General features: G+C 37.6%; 1 protein-coding gene across 1 annotated transcript in view; it reads right to left on the minus strand.

Annotated features, from left to right (window-relative positions):
• Positions 1–3,462, minus strand: part of NRG3 (neuregulin 3) — a 98,842-nt gene extending 95,380 nt beyond the window's left edge. Inside the window, 2 exon segments of the mRNA XM_010001152.1 lie at positions 357–430; positions 3,443–3,462. Of these exon segments, the coding sequence (XP_009999454.1) occupies positions 357–430; positions 3,443–3,462 (94 nt within the window).
• Positions 3,463–16,002: the final 12,540 nt, after the last annotated feature.

Below are 16,002 nucleotides of genomic sequence, written 5' to 3' on the forward strand. Positions count from 1 at the left end.
TTTTTTTTCAAGGAACCACTTTTCAGTCTGAACTTTGTTTCCTCTCAGTTTATGTAATTTACTTGCTCCGGTGTCAAAAGTAGAGAAATAAATATTTTTGCTATATGCAAGGACAGTTTTGTTAGAAATCGTAAGTCATCAAGTCCTCTGATGGCCTGCCCTGCTGCAGCAGCATATGTTTTATAAGAACAGAGACTGGAGGATGGGTTTTTATCCTACCAAAAAAAGCAACACTGTTCTCTACACACAGCTGCAGTGGTCCATAATATGCTTCTGACAACAGGCAAAGGGTCATCTCGAATGGCAGCAATAGCCTCCAGCATGGAATAAAAAGATAAGAAAAACATTTGACATACTTGGATCTGACAAGATTGAGTCGGTTTTCGGCAAAAATTGGTCACAGCGGACTCCTTGGTAGCCCTCTTTGCACCTGAGAAAAAGGGGATAAATGACAAACATATCCATGCGGTAGTAAAAGGTTAATTTCAAGATAGGAAAATAAATTTAAATTCTCCCTGCTAATGATGCAACGGATTTGCATATTTACAGTTATTTCAACTATTATGGAATCAAGTTTATTACTGAAACACAATAGAAGCATGTAAAATCAGTTGTATTAAAAAAAAATTCCCCTCAAACCTTTTCTGTTGTTTCAGAAACTATGAAAAAAACCCTATAATTTAAGCATAACCCTTTAAAAAAATACTAATTTAGTGAAAAAATAAAAGAAAAATCCTCTATAAAAAAGACATTTTAAATAAAATACACATTAGGTAGCACAAAGCTTTATAAAGCTTTTATGCTGTACGAACCATCATATTAACAACTTGTTTCTCTTCAGCTATTTGAATAAGCAGGGAACGGTTATCTAGCCATTATTTTAAGACTAGTTTCTACTGTGCTTTAAAGATAACATGTTTAGGCATGACAGACAATGTCGGATATTGAGTGTAAGCTTTAAATGCCTGTGTGATTTGATTTTAAAGCACATAAAACAAAATACCCTGCTGCCTTAACAAACAAGAACTGGCTCTGACTGAGCTTTGAATGCTATAACTTATCTTGAAAGCTTATTTTGAAGAAATCCCATTTACTGCATTTGAGTTGTTTGCAGAAGTATCTCTCATTTCAAATAAGCATATCAGAATCAGACCTTTAATTATTTATTCACCAAGTAGTCTTCCAGAGAAAAGTGACAGACACTTTAATCTTTAATAATAAATGAAAGCAACAGGGACTCCTTATCTCCCAAAGCTCTTGCACATCACAAACAAAATGCTCAAATCAGCATCACCACATCCACATTAGGACTTAAAACTGCAGCTTGAATCACAGAATGGTTTGGGCTGGAAGGGACCTTAAAGAACCTCTAATTCCAACACCCCTGCATGGGCTGGGACACACCCCACTAGACCACATTGCTCGATGCTCCATCCAGTCTCCACTTGGTGCATTTCCAGGGAGGGAGCACCCTGGGCACCCTGTTCCAGTGCCTCACCACTTTCACACTAAAGAATTTCCTCCTAATGTCTAACCTGAATCTACCTGCTTCCAGTGAGAAAACATTCCCCCTCATCCTAACACTACAAGCAAGCCCTTGTCAAAAGCCGCTCTCCAGCTTTTCTGAAGCCCAACTAGGTACTGGGAGGCCACTTTAAGTTCTCCCCACAGCCTTCTCTTCTCCAAGCTGAACCACCCCAACTCTGTCAGCATGTCTCCATAGAAGAAGTGCTGCTCCTTCACAATGTTTCTCCTCAGGCTTCCTCTAGAAGTTGTCTTATAAAAATTATTTTAGTTTAATAAATTAATGCCTCACTGAGAAGGGCATCTCACTAGAATTGATTCAGGGATTGCTTAAGCACGGTTGTGAAAAAAATACGTAATTTATAAGAATTCTCATCAGACCCAAAAATGTAATAAAACAATCTACAGTAAATAAAAAAAATATATTTAAAAAATAATATATATTATTTAAAAACCTCCCTTTTGGTCTTTCTCCCAGAGTGGGAAAAAACTGATTTCAAATCCTATGGCAGTGGTCATAGGCTACTGATCAATTAAAAAAAAAATAAAAAAATTAATACAGAATATTCAATTAAAATTGCCCACTAGTCAGAAAAACAGAAGAATTCTTCATATATTCAGACACTGCTGAATGCAACTTTTGCATCTGATTATGATTTATCAGAAGTTGCTCACATCAAACCGAAACACAGTCTTGAGGAGAGTTGGTAGACCTCATTTCAAAGGTTAAGAACAACCTACTCAGGTGAGGTATTATTGTCTTCACATTAGTATTTTCTATTAACTTCTGGACATACATTTGTACCTGCCTCACTTACTGTTATGCTATTACAAACTTCAAACTCTCTGTGCCAAACTGTTGCCCTGCAAGTCATAGAAGTGTTCACCACTCAGCCTAATTCGGCAACTGAAAATTGTGATGCTATGTGTGAGGATAAAGTGTTGCAGAGTGTAATCTCTATGGAGAGCTGTACTGAATGCTCATCACCATGTGTGAATACGTCTCAGCCAGAAAGCAGGCAGACCAATGCTACAAGTATCCTCACACAAGCAGAGGCAATCCCTTCACTTTCTGTTTGCCAATAGGGCACAACTGAGCCAGAAGCTTTACTGCCTTCCTTTCCTTATCTCTTCATTCTTCACATAACAGAGACTTAAGACAAGTTCACTTCACAGCTGAGAAACAGAGTTTGTACCATTTATTCCAGCTGTCAGATGCTCTAGGTAATTCATTTTGGTCCAGATAATTAACTGCCCATGTCAGAATTCAAGGAGAGAAATTTTGCTACTATTAGCTGCCAGAGTAGATGTGCATGTGGGGGGGTCTCTATGCCAGTTCTACCACGTCCAGGCCCAAATTAAACATCAGTCTTTTAGTTTAAGAAAATATTTTTTGTTTCTTGCAAAAATCGCAAAAGGTGCTGTGGCTACTTTCACCTTTTAACTAACTGTGTTTGCTAGGATTACATTTCATCATTTGCAAATACAGCATATACAATGAAGTTGGTGTCCTCAAAAACAATGTGATGGGAAACTGCTGTAACTGCTCAAGTATGACCCCAGTACGAGACTCTAAGACGTATTTCTGTGTCTTTCCACTCCTGACTTTTTAAGAACAATGGGTTGGAACAGAGTATATCACAGAGTCACTCAGATTTACAGCTTCCCCCTTGCAAAACTCAGCATCCCTGGTACTGACTGAATTGCATGCTGCCACAACTGTGCTCTGCAGTCTGGAGGTAGTGATGGGGATGGATTTCTTCCCTTAAAATGTATTGGCTGTTATATCAAATAATTACTTTTATCCTGACTTTACTATACATTTAGTGCTGCGTTTCTCAGTCACTATGAAACTGGAGTATAAAGTAATCAGCTGATTGAGTAACCTGGATGAGTTTAAAGTAATATTTTCACTTACCTGTACACTTCATTGTACATGTCGCAAGAGGAATTTATTTTTGCTACTTTCATATTTAGTATAGAGATAGCTGACATATCAAATAATCGACAGAATTTTTTAGCTTAATAACAATCTTACACTAAGGTGATGACTATTATGGTCATACATCGCTTGTTTCTTAAATTATATTAACTTTTTCAGCAAAGATTAAAACTAAGTCTTCTAGTATCATTAACAAATTGTTTTTTAAATCTGCAAGACACCAAATAACAGAAATAACTACTCTGCCAATTTCACACCAAAGTTCAAACCTTTGTAATTAAGTTTTGTGAAACTGAGGTCTTGTAGCATATGCACTTGACAGTTATAATGTTACAATAGCACAAAAACTGATAATGTTGTGGCATCCTATAATCTTTGCTAAAGCATTTGCCATCCATCCTAAATAGGCAGATGTGCTTTTTGTGCCCACAATATCTGACGTATACGCACACTGTTAATTGGCATCACACCTCTAAGGAAAAAAACCTCAAACCATCCACCACAAAAAAACCCAACCAAACAAAAAATTTTTGAAACAGCACTGTTACATCACACACAGAAGTTCAGGGAAGTCTGAGGTCATTCAGTATTGCCATATGTAGTGTGAATGATCATGTTCATATTTACGGATGCATTAATGCTTTGATGCAGCGGACTGTTTCAGAAATGGTAATTTGATTATATGACAAGCAAATATTTATTAGATAAGCCTTTTTAAAACAAACAAACACCCCCGCCACTACAAAAAAAAAACCCAAAACAGAACAAACAAAAACACCACAAAACACCACAAAAATGAAACTAGGGTAAGAGATTGTTTTTAGTCAAGTGAACGCTCTGATCTGCATGTGGAATCCCTGCAGCAAAGGATGGCAGGGAGAGTCTAAGCTCCACTCCAGCACCAGTAATCACTTCTGTGCTGAAGTACTGCCCTGTATAAGCAAGCTTGGGCACATGCTTAAGTGCAAATCATGGTGAAGGGCTCTATAAATAGTGTTAATTACAGCCTTCTTGCAAAGTAAATAGGAAAATGGAATTAGCTATTTCACATTCAGATTTTCACCAAAATAACTATATCTGTCTAGGCTGTAGACCAAAAATATCAACAAGGTTTTATGAATAGAATGATTTAAATCCTTCTCATTAAATAGCAGGAAAAGAGAATTGCAAGTAAAGCCAGTATGCAGCTGCTAAAACACTTGCAAGTAGTACATCCCTAAATGATACCTGCTACATTCAACTAAGATTATTTTATCATGTGTTCTTCACATCTTTCATTGGTAACATACTTTCTCTAGATGATGTTTTTAAGGTCACCAAAGACAAACTGCATTGTGCATTGCCCTTCACAGTCACAACATCTTTTGTATGAAAGCATATATGCAGAAACACTCATTCCTGGTGCAAAGTTTTTTTTCTTTATACTGGAGCATTACTTGCACTTCTATATTAAAAAGTAAGCAAAGTATGAGTACTTATTCAATGCTTTTGTCCTAATTTTAAATTTTAAATATTAAATAGCATTAATACATTCATATTGTAGTCAAAGAGGATCATAGATGTTTTCTATAGCTATTTATCAGAATGGGTTCTTCTGAATTCAAACCTATGGGCCAACGAAAATTTCAAATAGATGACTACATCACATGGAGGGAATACCACAGCACTCCAAATCCCTAGATTTCAAACGGGACACACTAGTAAAAAATACAGTGAATGGGGGCACAGGATGGCAAATGACATGTTAAGTGCAGCTGAAAAGTTAGGGAAGGACATATAAAGCTTGTGGCCAAAAAGCCATCACCGTCACAGTTTACAATGTCCAGAAATACTTTCACAGAGAGCTTCATATCCTTATTAAAGTGAAATAATTTAGTTCTCAAGGGATGGTAACACGCAGACAGGAGGAGAGAGAGTGGCACCAGCAAACTGCACAGGCTATCAAAGATGATAATGCTGTGATCCCCCATCTCTCTCCTCCTTCCCTATGATACTGCCCATTAACTTGAAGAGGAAAAAATTCTTTTTCTTCCCTAAGTGTGGTGATCACGTTGCCTTTGACAACATGAAGAAGTATGCATAAAATAGTTCCTCTGAACAAAATCCAGAATTAGGCAACCATAAGATAGGAGTTCCTCTGAAATGGAAATTTTGAGAATGGCATTTGGAACCTCAATGACACTGCCAGAAGACAAAGCTGTAACACTACACATTGGGAAAGTAAGCATATCCCAGGTCAAAAGTTACGTGCAACATTTAATTGAAGTGTCTTCACAATACAGTACCCAAAATATTAACTTTATATAAAGATATAACCTGGTTCTAGCCTCATAAACAGGAGTAACCCAATCTGAAAGACTGAATTAATAGCATCTAGGTAAAATTAAAGTTAATTTTTGCAGTGTATCCAGACAAATGTATGTCTCCTTCCCACCTGCAAATGCTACAAAATTACAATCTCTAAAATGCTATTAATTAGAATGACCCATCTCATCACATCACTGGAACAGTTACAAACTACTTTCTCATGACACCATTACAGCCATAGTACTGATGCTCAGATGCCAGTAGGAGTGCATACTGCATCTCTTATATACTCTCCAAGAGAAGAATCAGAGATCACGATCAAGAAATATTTCAGTGGCCTATAAATTTTGATTATTTTTACACAAAGAATGCCATATGCTTTATCGCAGGTTAGAGAGCCAGTTACACAATATACAGCAGCAAGTCACAACATCATATAGGCCACTGGATTGTCCCACAGTCCAGCCTGGAATATTCAGTATACAATGACAAACTCATCTGCTCCGCAGGTAAGCTAAATATAGACTGCTGTGTCTGCAACTAGAATGACCTTAACTGGAATAAGTAGAAAATTATATTATGGTGATTTTTATTACGTGAATATTTTATTTACAAGGGAAGAAAAAAGTAATCTTAATCACAGATAAGAACATTTCTCAGTGGATACCATGGCCAAAGCCAGAGAGAAAATGAACCTGTCATAAAAATCAATAGTCTGCTGGTCAGGCACTCACTTGAGAAGGAAGAAATTCACATTCAGTTTCTGGTGTGAAAATGAAGCATTAAAGACTTGAAACTAGTTTTTCTATATTGTGGAAATGTTCTGACTACTTGATTATTATCTACTTGAGAAAGGACTGCTCTTGTATTGTCCTCAGAAAATAAATATCAGAAATACCCTATTTCATCTCAAAGTAAAGGAGATGATGAAAAGAAAGTTTCCACAGATCTATTCTTGCATAAGTGAGTGAAACAGTCATGTGTCAAGCCTTGGAAAGAGTTTATACTGTGACCAGCGGACTCCTTGCAAAATATAAACAACTAAAATTAGACTATAGTCAACAACAACAAATTAATGAATGACATTATAACAAATGCATGGCATCAGAAAGGACAAAACTGCGTATGCAATAAGGGGTTCAGCAAAGGCTCAGTATTTCTTGAACACCAACTGAAACTACTCCAGATAGTAAGGTCAAAACACTTACCCAGGACACGCACCCCAATCTTTTTTTCTTCTATTTTATTTCAGATTTATTATTCTTTTTTAAAATAATCTCCACAACACAGATACAACTTACTGTATAATAAAGGTTTCATATCAGAGCTTTAACATACTTTGTTTTCTGAAAACCTTGCAATCTATTATGTGATTGAATTAAGATATGTATCTGCCTTTTCTTAAAGAAATAAGCTTGACTATTGTGTAAAGAAATAGTACAATTCTTACAGAATGGACTATATCAACTTGAAGAAAAAAAACAACCCAGTCCTTTTCTGTCAATTTTCTTTTAAAATGTTGCAGCTGTTAAAAATAAGTACAGCATGTAACCACAAAGGAAATTAAATTGAAAAAGCAGCCGAAAAGGGCTAAGAAAAGTTTTATCTATATCATTTGCCTTAGAACCAGGGTAGCTGAAATACACTAATACCAGCAGAGAAACCGAATCAGACTTTTTAAAAACAATACTTACCACTGGTAAAATCAGAAACCGAATCAGACTTGTTTTTAAAAACAATACTTACCACTGGTAAAATTAACTGTATTTTTTCAGGATGCAAATTGTCTCTCTGAAATAGGGAAGTACCAATACGCTCTTGTTGCAAATTGCATAGAGATGAAAGGTCACAGAAGAACCCCAGACAATGCCTTGAGTTAGAGAATACACCTTTCAACTATTTTGTTAACTCCAGTGTTTCAGGATACTTTAGCCTCGAGAAAATAAATGCGGACACTTTGGTAGAATCTGGATTCTCTAAATCCTCTGTAGGAACCATTGAACTAAATAAGGCTTCTAGCATTTAAAAAGGAATTAAGTGGATTTGACTTAAATGCTTTATCTAAAGTTATGAAGGAACTACTGAATTATCACTCCTCTCTTTATCTGGATGGTTTGCCTTCCTTATCTTTCATAAAAAGGTAAGTCAGAAAAAGAAATAAAAATTAACAAGACCTGTTGGTAAAGCTGTTCTAGATGTCCAGACCTATGTCAGCACCTGAGCTAATACTAATTTCCCCCCCCAACAACAGGCCAGTTTGTTTGTTTTTTATTTAAAGGTGCTCCCTTAACAAACATAAAAACAAAACAAAACAAAAGTTTCATGTACTTCATCACTGCATATAGCCCATGTAAAATGCTACACAGTGGCTCTACAATATACTATTCACTTAAAACTAAGGTTAGTTTTGTACACAAAGATTCAAATGTACTGTTATTATAATAGGTACTTGGTGTCAAATTTACTGGTGGCATATCCACATGCAGTTTATCTTCACTCACAGAAGATCATGAAATCCGTAGGAAATTATTTTTCCTTTTGTTTTCATAGTACATGTATCTGTATACAAGTCTAATGCATATCAATCTTGAAGGGGCAACGTATCAGTTGACTGTAATTTAGTTTTAGCAATCAGATTCAAGATCAAAAAAAGATCTCACATGGAGTTTTTTTATTGTGGCAGGCATGTGAGAATTTGAAGTAGATTCAGTTACAAGACAGCAACGAGTAGCTAGAACACCGCTGTATTTCAACCTCAGTGAGTGGTGCATAATCAGGTATGTAGAGGACACTGGGATCTAGACAGCCCTACTTATGCTGCTTGTCCAATTAAAATCCATATACAAATGCTTACTTCAGTGCTGAATGGAGCCTAACTGACATGGCCTTTCACCTCACGGCTGCTACCACATCTATTATGTATGTATTGTTGGTCCCAATTCTCCAGTTTGTCCAGGTCCAGGATGGCATCCCATCCCTCTGGCATATCAACCACAGCACCCGGCTTGTTGTCATCAGCAAACCTGCTGAGGGTGCTCTCAATGCCACTACCAATATTGTTATATGAAACAACACTGATTCCAGTATGCACCCCTGAGGGACACCACTTGCCACCACCTTCCACCTGGAGATCAAGCCATTGACCAGTACCCTCTGGATGCAACCATCCAGCCAATTCCCTATCCACTGAACAGTCTGCTCATCAAACCCATATCTCCTCAAGTTAGAGAGAAGGATGTTGTGGAGGACCATGTCAAAGGCTTTGCAGAAGTCCAGATAGATGACATCCATAGATCTTCCCTTCTCCGCTGATGGAGTCACTACATTACAGAAAGCCACCAGGTTGCTCAGGCAGGATTTGCCCCTAGTAAAGCCATGCTGGCTGTCCAGATCACCTCCCATGTGCCTTACCATCTCTTCTAGGAGGATCTGTTCCATGATCTTCCCAGGCACAGTGGTAAGGCTGACAGGTCAGTAGTTGCCAGGATCCTCCTTTCTATCCTTCTCACAAATGGGCATGTTTCCTTTCTTCCAGTCACCAGGGACTTCAACTGACTGCCATGACCTTTCAAATATCATGGGAGTGGCTTGGTAACTACATCAGCCAATTACTTCAGGACTCTCAGATGCATCTCATCAGGTCCCATGCACTTGTGTACGTACAAGTTCCTCAGATGGTCACCAACCTTGTCTTCACTTACAGAGGGAGGGACTTGGTCTCCTTGTGGGCCATCAACATGAGAACTGTGAGGAGAGAGTTGCCGGTGAAGACCGAGGCAAAAAAGTTGTTGAGAATCTCAGCCTTTTCCTCATTTGTTGTTACTAGTTCACCACTGTTGCTCATCAACTCCTGACTTTGCTGCACTGTGAAACCTTGACCTGAAGCCTTCTTAATTAGTTTTTTGTTTTGGTTTTTGTTTTTTTTTGCGAGTTATGAAAATGTTCTAGTGATTTGAGCATTTTTGTTCACAAGTTTTATTGATAAAAGATTATTAATACATGTTTATTAAGTTTCACCAGCCAAGGTATTTGTAATTTAGTAGGGTTTGGATGAATACGTTTCAGACTACAGCCTGTGTATTACTTGCAAGATACTCCATTTTCTTAGTGACAGTCCCTGAACTATCAGTGACATAAATTTGTGATTTGTCAAAAAAGAAAAACTTTTCCAATGGAAAAAAAGGAATGTCAATTTACTAACTGTAAGCAGTAACACAGTTCTAGGTTATGATTTCAGCTCAGGCTCCATTTTTTGCAGATACGTGCAAGAATATTTTACAATAATGATTATTTCATTACTTCCTGTGCACACGTTTGGTACTTCACATTGTTAGTTTTGGAGGGTTTGTTTATGCAATACCAAGGCTTGTAACAACATACTTGAATGCAGCTATTTTCTATACAGGATAAAACCTCCAAGCTTTTTAAAATAAAGATTTTCTTCAGAGTGAAGAACTGAACCACACCAAAGCCAAAGGATGTTATGATGCTAAAAAAATAGAGTAGCTAGAACACCGCTGTATTTCAACCTCAGTGAGTGGTGCATAATCAGGTATGTAGAGGACACTGGGATCTAGACAGCCCTACTTATGCTGCTTGTCCAATTAAAATCCATATACAAATGCTTACTTCAGTGCTGAATGGAGCCTAACTGACATGGCCTTTCACCTCACGGCTGCTACCACATCTATTATGTATGTATTGTTGGTCCCAATTCTCCAGTTTGTCCAGGTCCAGGATGGCATCCCATCCCTCTGGCATATCAACCACAGCACCCGGCTTGTTGTCACCAGCAAACCTGCTGAGGGTGCTCTCAATGCCACTACCAATATTGTTATATGAAACAACACTGATTCCAGTATGCACCCCTGAGGGACACCACTTGCCACCACCTTCCACCTGGAGATCAAGCCATTGACCAGTACCCTCTGGATGCAACCATCCAGCCAATTCCCTATCCACTGAACAGTCTGCTCATCAAACCCATATCTCCTCAAGTTAGAGAGAAGGATGTTGTGGAGGACCATGTCAAAGGCTTTGCAGAAGTCCAGATAGATGACATCCATAGATCTTCCCTTCTCCGCTGATGGAGTCACTACATTACAGAAAGCCACCAGGTTGCTCAGGCAGGATTTGCCCCTAGTAAAGCCATGCTGGCTGTCCAGATCACCTCCCATGTGCCTTACCATCTCTTCTAGGAGGATCTGTTCCATGATCTTCCCAGGCACAGTGGTAAGGCTGACAGGTCAGTAGTTGCCAGGATCCTCCTTTCTATCCTTCTCACAAATGGGCATGTTTCCTTTCTTCCAGTCACCAGGGACTTCAACTGACTGCCATGACCTTTCAAATATCATGGGAGTGGCTTGGTAACTACATCAGCCAATTACTTCAGGACTCTCAGATGCATCTCATCAGGTCCCATGCACTTGTGTACGTACAAGTTCCTCAGATGGTCACCAACCTTGTCTTCACTTACAGAGGGAGGGACTTGGTCTCCTTGTGGGCCATCAACATGAGAACTGTGAGGAGAGAGTTGCCGGTGAAGACCGAGGCAAAAAAGTTGTTGAGAATCTCAGCCTTTTCCTCATTTGTTGTTACTAGTTCACCACTGTTGCTCATCAACTCCTGACTTTGCTGCACTGTGAAACCTTGACCTGAAGCCTTCTTAATTAGTTTTTTGTTTTGGTTTTTGTTTTTTTTTGCGAGTTATGAAAATGTTCTAGTGATTTGAGCATTTTTGTTCACAAGTTTTATTGATAAAAGATTATTAATACATGTTTATTAAGTTTCACCAGCCAAGGTATTTGTAATTTAGTAGGGTTTGGATGAATACGTTTCAGACTACAGCCTGTGTATTACTTGCAAGATACTCCATTTTCTTAGTGACAGTCCCTGAACTATCAGTGACATAAATTTGTGATTTGTCAAAAAAGAAAAACTTTTCCAATGGAAAACAAGGAATGTCAATTTACTAACTGTAAGCAGTAACACAGTTCTAGGTTATGATTTCAGCTCAGGCTCCATTTTTTGCAGATACGTGCAAGAATATTTTACAATAATGATTATTTCATTACTTCCTGTGCACACGTTTGGTACTTCACATTGTTAGTTTTGGAGGGTTTGTTTATGCAATACCAAGGCTTGTAACAACATACTTGAATGCAGCTATTTTCTATACAGGATAAAACCTCCAAGCTTTTTAAAATAAAGATTTTCTTCAGAGTGAAGAACTGAACCACACCAAAGCCAAAGGATGTTATGATGCTAAAAAAATAAATCAGGATAATGTTTATTTGGTCAGCTTGACATAAAAATATTAATTCAGTTACCTGTCAAGTCTTGATTAACACAAAAATCACTGAAACAGCTGGAGACATGGTGATGGACACAAGCTGTGCATTATTTTAAAGAAACATACCTTAGCTTAAGAGTAAGAATGACCCAATCAATACTAGTAACAGAAAATAGGTCTTACAAGGGTTGTGAGTGGGTTTGGAAAATTCTTAGCAGAGATGAAAGCATGGTACTTCTTTCCGATTCCAGTATTTTAAAAGCTATTTTTAATGTATTATCTGCAAGTAGGTTAGCTACCCAAAACATGTGATATGTTGCAAGTAGGGGCAACTTTATGCTGTTCTATGACCATTTTCATACTCGCCCAACATGCAAAGCAGCTCTCTGGATGACACAATTCTCACTACTGGCTATTACTAGTGCACAGGAATCCAAAACATGTTATTTCATGGTTACTTGTGGGCAGAAACTAGCATAACCAGGACCTTTTAACATACTGACTTTCCTGCAGCTTCTGTAAGAAAAGCAGCAGAAATAGAAACACTATTCAAGACAATGGAGCTCCCAAGAATTGAGTCAATATTTACACTCTGGTTAATACTACTGAAAGGATTAAGTCCTTCCCAGTAGTTCAGGTCTGCAAAACACCAAACTCCCTTATATTAACATATATAGAGTGCTTAAATCCAAGCAAATCAATGAAAGGTACATGAAAAATAACTATGCATTGAAGAGAAAAGCATTCACAAAAAGACCTGCTACATTCAAGTTGATAATTTGCATATCATCTTAATATTAATTTTGAAAGTAGGTAGTTGCATGAAAAGTCACCCACACTTTGCCACTACCTGCCAAACCAATCAAAAAAGAAAACCCTAACAATTGGATTACTACTAAATAATGGTAACTCCAACAGGTAGCACTGATCTGATGTGTTTGCTACTAGAAAATACTGGTCATAAATGCAAGACTCTTCCTTGATTCCATTTTCAAAATAATAGCAGTTGAAGACAATCAACAGGAAAATCATTACATCCCATTTAAGAAAATTTTGTAGATTACAATTAGTCTCTGACAAGACATCCCTATAAAATTTGAGGAATACATTTACTTCTCTTGAACTCCTAATCATAAATCAACGGCACTTGGTGACGTGCTCCAGATAATTCTCTTTTGAATTCAAGTGAAAGAAAAGCAGCACAGCTTTAAGGGACATGCTCTAGTGCTGAGCTTGTGCTGCTAGATCTAGGGCTGGACAGGATGATCTTGGAGGTCTCTTCCAGCCAGGGACATTCTGTGATTCCTATTGCCACCAGAGAGCACTGCAAATTTTTTCTAGCCCCATACACACAAAAAGAGCAGGTAATTCTGATCTTATTAATTCTTATATCAAAACTAAAGACTAAAGCCTTTACGAGGAAGAAAGCAGAGGATGTCAGTTCTGCGGCTCCACTTTCCTCCTGTGTGACCTTCAGCCAGTCACATATTAGCATCCCCAATTCCAGTGCTGCTGTCTTAGCAGCACAGTGGGATCAGCCTTGTCGTCTGAATGACCTCTGAGGCTGGATGGTAAATGCACGCATTGTGGCTATCAGATAAACCATACACATGCCAAGGCCAGCACAGAAACCTTAACATAGACATGCATACCTTTAGCATTGCAGCCTCAAGACTTTCACCATTCTTCATCCTTTTTTAGGGTCTTAATGCTAGTAGACCCAGAGACATTCAGAGACAACACTCTCCAGATCAATTTGGAGCAAATCTGCAGAGAAATATATGTTGCTGGAAAAAGTCTGGTCCCTGCTTCTTTCCCATCCTCCCAGTTGTCCATGTGGGAAGACTAGGATGGAAGTAATCAGCAAACCAAAGCAACTTTAAGAGGCTGCATCTTGAGCAGAGCATCCCAACAAGATAAGTGCAAACAGCATGACCTGGAGCTCTTGAAGATGAGGCCAGCTGGATGCCCAAAAAGCACTCTGAAACCAAGGCAGCTCTGCATCTGACCCAGTCTTCAACACATTAAACAGCCAACAGCACTACCTTTGTAAGGTATAAATTAGTTATATTTCATAGTCAGGATAACCATCATGGTAACCCACTTCAGTCTCATCCTTTTACCTCTTGACATCTTGTTCAATTCTGTAAACACCTCAGAAAAAAAAAGGCATTGCTGTTTAAGTATAATGTTATATTAGCTTATTCAAATACTGTTTAGATCATGAGAAAGCAGCATACAGGTCAACAGAGATTACTACCCACGTATTTACTGGGCTTTTTGCTCAGTATTTGGCAGCCAGAGATGTGTTCCATGATGCAGCAATTATTTTATTGGGAGTAACTCAGCTAGCTAATCTAAGGTTGGCTTGGACATTTCCTCACTCCCTTTATTACAGATTATTCTGAATACCATATTGCCATGTTTGATGTTTTCAAATAATCTCTCCCCTTGTAACTGCACAAATAAATAACTACATTGATATTAAAATGGATTCTTCAGAAGTCAGACCAACCCTGCAGTGAAACATATTTATCCCACTTTTGTGTATGGAATATAAATCTTTTCATATATCAACTATGACTGCAGTTACCCTACAAACTCATCACCATTGTAAGTTTACCCATACCTCTAATAAGGTAGATTTTTTTTCCCTATCAGTATTTAGTAAGTTCCTTTAAACATCAGTACACGGAACAGTAAATAAAAAACAACCAGGTTTGCTTCATTCAGTAATACCAAATAACCTTTTCCTTTTTTGACTGTCTTTACTCTCTCTAATATTTATTACAAGTGAGATGGTCATGAATGTTATTTATTTTTACCAACTGTGTGTGTTTCAAAACAGAACTTCTCTGAAAAAACCCCTCATCATGTTTTGCTTATTACCCAAATACGTTGCTGCCTCCTCCTCTTAGAATTATCTGCTCCTCTGCTCCCCTCCACCACTTAAATCAAGTGCATGGCAAGCTTAAATTTGTATTCTATCCTGTTAAAAAATTATTTATAATACATTTGGCATAGAAAACAATGTTTATGTTCTGAAATATGGAAAAAGAATAAAACTTGTTTTAGAGCTGTTCTATTCCATTTCTGCAGAGAAAAGATAACATTCAGTAACATAATAATGCCTTATTGCTCTCATTTGAAGAGCTAAAAGCCTACCAGTCTCCAGCCCCTCTATATTCCTACCAAGTCCTTAGTGGGGAGAACTTCTTAAAATACATTACGATAAATAATATTTTAGAAAAACTGAAAAGATAACTTGCTTAAAGCAAGTGGAGGGAATCCACATAGTTCCAGTTCAAAATACTCCTGTAAATTACCTCATATGAATTTCAGTTCAAGATTTACAAGGGAAGAAACATCATTTGCACATAAGCCTGGTGTCCCATTCAATCTATTTTGTGCTAAAAAAAAAAATCCATCAGCATTTGCATGGGATGTACACTGCAATGGTTTCATTTGATTTGATATAAACCTAAACAAAGGTACGTTGATGCACTAGAGATTGGTAACAGCAGTGTCACCAACTTAAAACTAGCATAAGGCTTAATAACTTCAAGTCTTCAAAATAACATTAAGATGTGTAGTGCTGTTCTTTCATATTATATGCTTAATACACTTCTTAAAGATTGCACTACTAATTTACATGTTTTTTAAATCTGTGTTTCCCTTAATTTGCTTTGTTTCCACTGTTCCTTTCAAGTTAGAATAATACAATATGAATGAAACCAAATATATTAGAGGAAAAAGTAAAGGTAAATCTTGGCTAGAAATCAACATTTTAAAGCCTTAGGCAAATACAATCTAACGTGATGCATAAAATTAAGTACCTAGGTTTGTTCTTAGTTATTTTGCCATGTCAGCTGTTGACTTTATAATTTACTTTACCCAGCCTAATTACAAGCTAAATAGTAAAAAAAAAACACACCCA

Source organism: Chaetura pelagica, unplaced genomic scaffold (assembly GCF_000747805.2).
Source record: "Chaetura pelagica isolate M959 unplaced genomic scaffold, ChaPel_1.0 scaffold346, whole genome shotgun sequence".
In the NCBI taxonomy this organism is placed as follows: Eukaryota; Metazoa; Chordata; class Aves; order Apodiformes; family Apodidae; genus Chaetura; species Chaetura pelagica.